Raw genomic sequence first — 9,804 nt, forward strand, 5'->3', positions numbered from 1 at the left:
GCATATTCATGAAATTCAATGCCCACAGAAGCATCTTGTTTTGACCCTCAAACCCTGCTTTGTTGAAGCACTTGGTGACAGTTTTGGGTTTTATTTTCTTTACTGCCAAGCCAATCTAATTTACTACATGCAGGACAGAAAGTGACCATGCAAGAGCAAATGCACTTTCAGCTCCTTGAACACTAAGAATAAGACATTTCATCAGTAATCGCCTGTAATGACCCTTTAGTTTGTAAATAGCCCCTTGGTTGATGGGCTGTGTGAGGCTGGTTGAAACTGGAGGGAACCAAGCGGAAACATTGGGAGGATCCTCTGGCAGATTGCAGAAGGCATCGGACAGTGGTTTGTGATCAGTAAGAATGAAGAAAGGATGGACCTCGATGTCAGTAAGGAAATGTTTGTTGGCCTGATACATCACCAGAAGTGGAATGTTTCTTTTGTGCTGGAGACAGTTTTTTGGAGAAGAAATGAAGTGGTGAAACTGTGTTGCCTTTGCTCTGTTGTAATACTGTCCCGACCACGATGTCCCTGGCATCCTTAGTGATGAACAAATTGGCAGACAGATCAGGGTGGGCGAGTATGACTGTGTGAGCTAAATCTATTTTAAGAGCCCTGAATGCCTTTAGCATGGGTTCAGTCCAACGGACTGGTTTAACACCTGTAGTTTGCTTGCCAGAGTGTGAGTCCATCGCCAGGGCCTGCACGGCGGCGGCAGAAGGTAGATGACGGCGGTAGTAATTTATAGTACCTAGGAAATGTCTGAGTTCTTTGTATGCAGCTGAAGGTGGCTATGACATGATAGGTTGCACGGGGGATTTGGGAAGCTTTATTCTATCAGCGGAGACAGTGTAACCCAGAAATGTCACAGAAGACTGATGCAATCGGAATTTTTCTCTGCTGACCTCGACACCATTGGATGCCAAAGTCTGGAGTACCTTGGATAAATGATCTTCATGGTCTTCAGTTGATTTGCTGAAAATGAGTATTTCATCCAGGTATGCGAAGCAGAACTCGAATTGTTGTAAGATTGAGTCAATGAAATGTTGCCACGTTTGTGCCGCATTCTTTAGACCAAATGGTATGAGGTTACACTGTTACAAAATGAGTGGCTTGATGATGACAGCCTTTGGAATGTCTTCTGGCACTATGGGAATCTGGTGATAAGCTCGTTTTCAGTCAATCATGCTGAAGATTGTGGTGCCCAATAACATACGAGCGAAATCATTTATGTTTGGCATGGGGTAATTGTCAATGACGTTGCGAGCAGTTAAATGTCTCTAATCACCACACATTCAAAAAGGCTCATCCTGTTTGGCGACGAGTTGAATTGGTGAAGACCAATTGCTGTTTGATGGCTGTAGAATGCCTGCCTATAGAAGTTCAGACCGAAGCAGAATGGGGCACGCAGTGACTGTCTGTTGTTAACTTTGCCTTGGGTAACTGGCGCTGGTGAGAGTGGCACTGACATTGTATGAGGGCCAGCGATGTCTGCCGAGTTGCCTGGCTGCAGTGTGGGAGAGTGGGAATGTTTATCAACAAGCGGGGATGCTGCCTGCATAGTGGGCATGGTCATGCTGCGCGAGTGACTGTTATTAGAGACACTGTTTGAAACATGAGGCACTGTGCGTAGTGGGCCCTTGGAAATCATCACAGGCAATGAATGCTTTTGAACTAACTTGATGAGTGTTTGAACTGATGCTAAGTGATGAAGTTCAATCCGGTGAAGGAACTGTGGATTGCAGTTTCAACTGCAAGGTGCGGGCCGCAGCGAGCTCATTGTAAGTGTGAGCAATGTATTGTTTCAGCTCGTTGATCTCCCAGTGGAGGTGCACCACTGAGTCATATTCTGAAAGTAGGTTAGTGTGCAAGTCATAATCTTGCCCATGAGGGTGGAACACTTGTAAACTAAATCCCATGTTGTGGTGGAAATGGAACGAGGAATATATTTGCCAGAGCACAGTATCTGAGTGTTAGACGGATGGTGTAACACTGAATACTGGACTATGTTTGGGGAGAGCTTGTAATAGGACAAAAAGTCCATACTAAGAATTGGTTCATTGATGCTGGCAATGTAGAAGGTCCAAGGGAAACACAGAGAAGAGGATAGGTGAACCATCACTTTCATAGAACTGATAGTTTGTAACGTTGATACTTTGACAGCTCATAGGATAGACTTCCTTGGTGAAAAGTCGGTAGGAGCCAACAATCAAGGTATGATAGACACATGGGGGACAGTGTCAATTGGGTAGACGAACTACTATGAAATGTCTGTCACATATAAATGAGTGCTCAGCTGAGGGGATGAGTGGACAGAGTGCAATGTTAGGGGATGACTGTGAAGTTGCCTGCAGGACTCGTTGTCACTTAGTTCCTGTGGTCAACATTTGGGTTTTGGCAAGGTAACCTGCACTTCTGAGCCTCAGCCCCAGTAGCAACATTACAGATGAGCCGGATGTGGCTGTGGCAGTGACTGTGATATTGGGGGAGGCTTGTCCTCATTGATCTGTACTGGGACATAAACCAGAATGTATAGAGTGTGGGTGAGTCTAGAGTGCTCAGAAAGATGAGAGAGCAAATGAGTACTGCCTGGCGGAATAGAAAGTGTGGAAGCAGAATGGGCCCTGTCCCTGTCTGCAGACATCCGGTAAACGGGAGGTGGAGTTTCACACAGCGATGGTCGATGAGTTGGGTATTTCTGGCGCAGAAGCATATACAGCTGATCTGCGATGCATTGGCGAAAACTGATGGACTCAAAATAGTGTGGCAGTAGGTATCTGTATGTCAGTAGGTAACTTGGCAGACAATACCACCCACAGGGTGACATCAGGTATCGTGTGTTCACTCACGAGTAACCTGAGGTGGTGCCAAAGTTGTGATGGAGTGCTGTCCCCCAGATGCTCCTTGTACAGAATCTTGATTATCAATTCCTGTGGTGAGCAGGCAAGTTGGTCCAATATCGTTTTCTTGGTGAACTCATACTTAAGTGGTGGTGGAGGTAAAAGTAGGAGATCACAAATTAAATCCGAGTGGTTGTGAAAGTGTCTGACGAAACATAGGACCTTGAAGTTGTCATCTGTCACTTGATGCAGTTTGAAGAGGTGATCTGTCAGTGCAAACCATGGAAATGGATTGTCCTCGTATAGGGAAGGTAACTTGGGTAGGTGGCCTGGAGGTGGAGACAAAGGAGGTTTTGGCGTGTCTTGGAAAGCCTGTGGTTCTACTGCACAAGAATTCATGCTGGGATCCTGCATCACTGGAATGGAAATGTTACTAGCACACACGTTCAGCAAAATGGCTGGTTGTAATGTCTTTGAAGATGCCCGGAAACATGAAATGGCAGGCACATTCAGTAGCATGGGAGCAAACAGGTGACCGATGCTTAATGAGGGCCTGTAAATTGGACCGGAAATGCATGAATAGCACTGACATTGTCCAACTCAGAAATGATGTGGAAGGCCAGCGCAGCAGACATAGACTGTACTGTGGAAGGAGCGAGCGGTTGTATGGTCGATGCCCCCGTATGTGAGGGGGTGTAGCTGGAGAGGGGGTTGACCTGGAGCTTAAAGTGACAACAATGAGAGTTTTCTGCACACACTGGTGAAACATGTTGGCGGTCGCACTGTCATGCTACAATGTTGCTGGGTGAGGAGGCTATGTTCGGTGCACCCGTACCCATGTGGTCGAAAAAATGGGCCGCTGATTCGGTGGTTTTTTCTGGCAAACTGAATGCATAAAAATGTCTTACTGATTTATGTGGAAGTTGAGGCTGGTGTAGCTTGGTAGTGGTTGCCTGCGTGTGCATTTGCACAAATAGCAACATTGCACATGGCACTACTGTAACCGATGTCATGGCTTGTAAAGGATCAAAGCATGTGTGTGAAATTCGGTCCATTTGAACATTTTATGAGTGATCGATCATCACACTATTTAGTAGATGATAAACTTCACTTTTCACTTGTTGTTTTTCATAATCCGGCGAAACAAAGCCTTTTGTCCATTGTTTGAGGTAACTGTGTAATGCTTGGTCATTGTGGAGTTGCTAAAGTAGAGGTTGTCCTCATCGAAAACCATAGATCATTGTCCATTAGCTGTGAAATAACCGATGGTGGAGGGTTGTGTTGGCCTGGTCATAAGAGCTGGGCCTCCAAATCTTCGTAAAGAATTTTTGGTGTTGTAGCCATGGCATCGGATGTGAAACCTATTTATTCTATATGACCAGCATGGAAGTCGCAGAAGATGTAGCACTTTTTGTCTGGCGTCACCAATTTGGGATTCTGGATATGGATCATAATATATGTAATAAACAGTTCCCAAGTTTTCTGTATGCACATATATTTTACCATAAAAACTGTGAAGACTGTATGAAGTACAAAGGCACACTGAATTAAACATGACAGCTTGTCAGCGTAGTTAATATTCCAAAGATTGTAATTTGTATGGTTGATGTGACCTATCGACACCATACCTTAATGTTTGAAAATAGCAAAAGGAAAGCCATTATACAAGAAAGGAAATAAAGATGATATTTCCAACTACAGGCAATTGAAACTTCTGTCTGTTTTATCAAAACTATTAGAAAGGCCCTTCAGTAAGATACTAACAGACATCTTAGAGGATAATGGCATTCTGTCAGAATCTCAGCATGGACTTAGAGCAAACTGTTCAACCTAATGAGCAGTGGACTCCTTTCTTTTAGAGGCACTGACAGCATTAGACAGCAAAAAACCATAGCATGGGCATGTTTTTAGATTGTCAAAGGCATTTGACACAATAAATCATGACAAATTGCTACATACACTAGAAAATCTTGTCATTAGGGCAACAGCTAACAACTAGCTCAGCTCTTATTTTAAGAACAGGGAACAATATGTGGAAATGGACCAGGAAAGGGATAATGTTATAATTGCAAGCTACTGACTGTTAAATATGGAGTGCCACAAGGATCAGTAATGGGTCCTGTTCTGTTCTTATTCTATCTAAATGACCTAAGCATAAGCAATGGCAGCAGTAAAATATTTCAATTTGCTGATGATATGAGTGTTCTAATTACAGGTAACTCAGAAGAAACTCTTGTAAAAAACACAAGAGAAGCAACTGACAGGCTAACATGTTACTTTGATAACAATGACTTAATAATAACCACTAGAAAAACTGTAGCTATGGATATATACACAGCACAAACAAAAAATCTGATTTCACCAAATTGAGAGCTATATGGACAGACAATTACCAAAACAGCCAGTACCAAATTTCTTTTACTTCATCTTCAAGACAACTTGAAATGGAAAGCACATATTAAGCAAATAACAAAAAATTAAGTACTTCTTGTTTTGTGTTACATACATTAAAAAACTGTACCAGCTACAACTCTCTTCAGTGTGCATATTATGGAGTTGTACACTCTTATTTGCTGTGTGGGATTACGTTCTGGGGAAATTTTGGAGATGCCATAAAAACATACAAAAATTTAAAAAAATTCAAAATTAAAAAGAAATTATAAGAGTAATGGAAAGGGTAGATAAACACAAATCATGTAGACCAGGGCTTCAAAAAAGGAAGATCCTGCCATTCCCTTGCATAAATATACTTGAAAATATAACGTATTTAAAGTAAAACTTACACAAAAAGAGACCACTCATCACTCAGAATCACACAATACACAGCTATGATATAAGACAAAAATAGGAAGTACATGTTCAAAGCACAAACACAAAGTTATTTCAAAACAGTCTTATCCATTCTACTATCAGACTATTCAATATCTTACCAGATACCATTAAACACATACAAAACATTGGTCACTTCAAATCTAAATTGAAGTTGTACTTTTACACAGGAAATGAATACCTACAAAAATTATTTTTTCTATGTTAATCCAGTATAGTCTCATACAGAAGAACATTTGTATATTATCGCCTTGTATATAGTTTAACAACATTTATTTACAAATTCATCATTAATGGATATATTAATGTGTGTCATTATGTACAAAGATATATTATATGTAAAACTATTAATATTAACATAAAAATAAAAATATCTCTTGCACATTGTGCAGCTGTAGATGAAAATGGATCAATAAGCAATATGTGAAATAATGTTGAGATAGGCAAAGTTTTACAGATTTCTCTGTTGATATCAATAATTTAAAGTTTTAAAACTGATGATAAACCTTTTGGTATACTATCAGAAGTGTTTACCATTTATATCATGCCAAAAAAGTTTAAAATGTTTAGTAAGTTGTTATTAATTTTGCTCCAAACTCCTGTATTAATATTAACATCTCCACGTTTTACTACATTACTTTTGAGGTCTGAGACTCATTACAGAACTTCAGTTAACTTTAAAAGAAAATGTCCACATTATCACTATGTGAGTGGTACATGCACAGAATGATTAACTTCTTATAGACAGCTGTTCATGTTGGTTCAAAATTTGACTGTTTAAAGTATTTATCTACAATAATTATGATCAGGTCTTCTCTAGCCGATTTTATTAATACTGAAAAATGAATATTTAAAAATTCTTTGCTACTTTGTGAAAATTTTATAACATTTTTAACCCTTTCAAGAAATGTAACGTTACTAAAAACAAAGAAAATTTCATTTTTCTTACTTGCAGGTTACAACTCTATGTTTTATCTTCAGACTACTTTAACGTGAATATTATAATTTACAGTTAATATGGAAAAGCATCCATAGAAGAGAACTACCTTTGTTGAAAAGAAATTACATGCATTCCTTGTGAAAAAATGCTAGAATTACATAAGTTTCATAAATGATGATAAAAATATCTTCATGGAGTATTGTCATAACCTTACTGCTGTCTAAAAAAAAAATAGTTTAGTTTTATTGCACTATGCAATTGTCACTGTTTTGTTACCTATATTGACAAGTCTTCTGAAAATGAAACCAATGATTTATGTATGAAAGTAATGAGATAATAAAATTCAGATGGATGTTCATGGTTACTGCTGTGCATCATGTTTGTTAGGACATAATATATTATATAAGTGATACACTATGTATGATATATACACATGATAATATTTGCAGTTTTACATGTGACAGGAGGTTAATGTAGTATGCAATTAAATTAAAGGAAAAATAAACTTGTAAACTGTAGTTTGCTTCTGTTGTTTAGAAACCATGTGGAATGTTGTCACCAGCAAACCAAACAATGGATGAGGCAGCTGAACAACAGAAAAATGCACTAGCAACAGAGACAGGTTGTTTCTGTACCAAAGCAACAATATGTCATGATAGTACAGATGTCATATATTATATATCAGAAGATAATGCAGTGCCATTTCCAGAGGTATGTCAACTCATCAGTAGTGATTATTTTTTTAAACTTTTGTGACTATTAAGGCTTTTGTTGGTAGGATTTTACTGCTTTGAAAACTCCACATTATCAGCTTAAAATGAGTCAAATATGTAATGAGACCATCATTCCTCTTGCAATGTTGTAATAAAAAGAACAAAAATGTTGATGATTCCCAATAATCTATATGCTACCTAATACCACTGCACTTGTACATCTTTTTTTCGATACTCTAGAACACACAATGTTCACTACAACAAGTGAAAGAAGTGTATGTTGGTGCTCCAAAATCATACTGGGATGTATGGACATTACAGTGTTCGTCGTTGGCTTGCTAGGGTAGATGGTGTCATTTGTGTACTTCGCAAATTTATTTCATGTATAAGTTGACATCCTGTTTTCCTTTGAGTGAGACAAATTGTAGATGATAGGTCTGCTTTAAAATTTTAAATCATAATATTTCACAAGTCATATCATTTTTTTTTCTTTGTCTTTCATTGATTATATCAGTGCTCATATCATGATATATCATATTTGGTATGTTCAATTTTTTATGAGTACCAAACATAATTTATAGAATACCGTCTGTTGTAAAGGACATATGTACTTCTTATAAATTTTGCATCAGTATCCTTGTTCAGACAATCCTCTCATTTCAATGTATATTTAAATATTAAATGTAAATAAAATAGAAAGAAACTTCCACATGGCAAAAATATATTAAAAACAAAGATTCCAAGACTTACCAAGCGGGAAAGCTTGTGTCTGTGTTTGTGCGGATGTATACGTGTGTGTGTGCGAGTGTACACCTGTCCTTTTTACCCCCTAAGGTAAGCTATGTTTATGTATTATACTAATTTTGGTGGTAAAATCAGTTTTGGATAATAATTTTTCCTTACTGTAGTATATATTAGTTTTAGGTCTGTGTGAAAGTTTGCAGTCTTTCCATAAACATATCTCATACAAAATTGACTGCTGTGTCATGTACTATGTTTCACAAATAATGCTTCAAAAACATCACAAGTAAATAGAGAAATAGTAAACCTGGAAATCATACAACTGAAAATCACTTGCTGATAAATGGTTCAATAGAAACTGATCAGAAGAAGGTAGCAGATCTATTTAACAATAACTTTGCCTCTGTTGGCTGCACCATAAACAATTAGCTTAAAAATCACAAATAAAAATTTAGACAAATACCAGGGTCAGGAAGTATATTTTTTACACCAACAACTGAATAAGAAATAATTAAAATAGTGAGTAGCTTGAAGAATTCTCATGCAGCAGGATATGATGGTCTTAGTCTGGACACTCTTAAGAAATGTAATCATAAAATTGCATCACCTTCATATGGAAGGCTGTCTATTTCGACATAAGCTGAAAACTAATCAAGTTGTGCCTATTTTTAAAAAAGGAAACAGAAATCTTGTAGAAAACTTTGGTCCCAAATCTGTTCTTCCAATAATATCCAAAATATTTGAGTAAGTAATACATATGAGAATCTGGAACTTCCCGGAAATCAAAAAAGTGATTTTTAAAGGGGAGTATTAGATTAGATTAGATTTACTTTCATTTGAAAAGGTCCGTAGTGAGGAGGTCATCCAGGGTGTAGAACATGTCAGAAAAACAGTAATGCATGACAAATATTTACAACAAAATCAAATAAGCTAATGTATCATTGCACATGTCCCAAGTGGAATGATCGTCATTTCTTTAATGAACACTATATGAAAGAATCATTTTACAAATACTAGTGCACTGAATTTAAAATAAAAAAGGGTATTTATTTATTTATAAGGTAATAAACTTGTAATACAACTACTATAATACTTATTTACAATGAACACATTACTCTGCTGAAATGCTGCAGAAGTTAGATTGTTGAAAATGTGTGTTCCTGAATAATGCACACCTTTTTGTACAAGACTAAGTGACTTTAAATCCTTGTCAAGATTATTCTTATTTCTAGTATTGATTTCATGAATTGGGCTGTTGGTTTGATAAAGTGATATATTTTAAATGACAAATTTCATTAAGGAATAAATATATTGGGAAGCAGTAGTTAATATCCCTAGTTCCCTAAACAGGCTTCTGCAGGATGTTCTTGAGTTCACACCACATATAACTCTTACTGCACGTTTTTTTGCCCAGAAGACTTTAGCTTGGCTTGATGAATTACCCAAAAAATAAACCCGTATGACATTACAGAATGAAAGTAAGCATAGTATGCCAACTTTTTCATTTTTATATCCCCTATGTCTGACACAATTCACATTGCAAATAGAGATTTGTTAAGACGCTTCAGCAGTTATGTGGTGTGCTCCTCGCATATGAATTTATTACCAAGCTGTATTCCCAAGAATACATCTTCGATCTGCTTGTCGTCGTATGTTAGGCATATACTCGTGGGACACCCCTTACAAGTTATGAACTGCATATAGTGTGTTTTTTTTTTCTTTTTTTTTCAAAATTTAGTGACAA

At 37.6% G+C, this 9,804-nt stretch overlaps 1 protein-coding gene across 1 annotated transcript in view; it reads left to right on the plus strand.

Moving 5' to 3' along the window:
• LOC126267920 (uncharacterized) overlaps positions 1 to 7,471 on the plus strand; it is a 95,969-nt gene extending 88,498 nt beyond the window's left edge. The window contains exons 3-4 of the mRNA XM_049973230.1: positions 7,144 to 7,317; positions 7,385 to 7,471. Of these exons, the coding sequence (XP_049829187.1) occupies positions 7,144 to 7,317; positions 7,385 to 7,471 (261 nt within the window). The remainder of the gene's footprint in view (positions 1 to 7,143; positions 7,318 to 7,384) is intronic.
• Positions 7,472 to 9,804: the final 2,333 nt, after the last annotated feature.

The sequence above is a fragment of the Schistocerca gregaria genome, chromosome 4 (genome assembly GCF_023897955.1).
Source record: "Schistocerca gregaria isolate iqSchGreg1 chromosome 4, iqSchGreg1.2, whole genome shotgun sequence".
Lineage (NCBI taxonomy): Eukaryota > Metazoa > Arthropoda > Insecta > Orthoptera > Acrididae > Schistocerca > Schistocerca gregaria.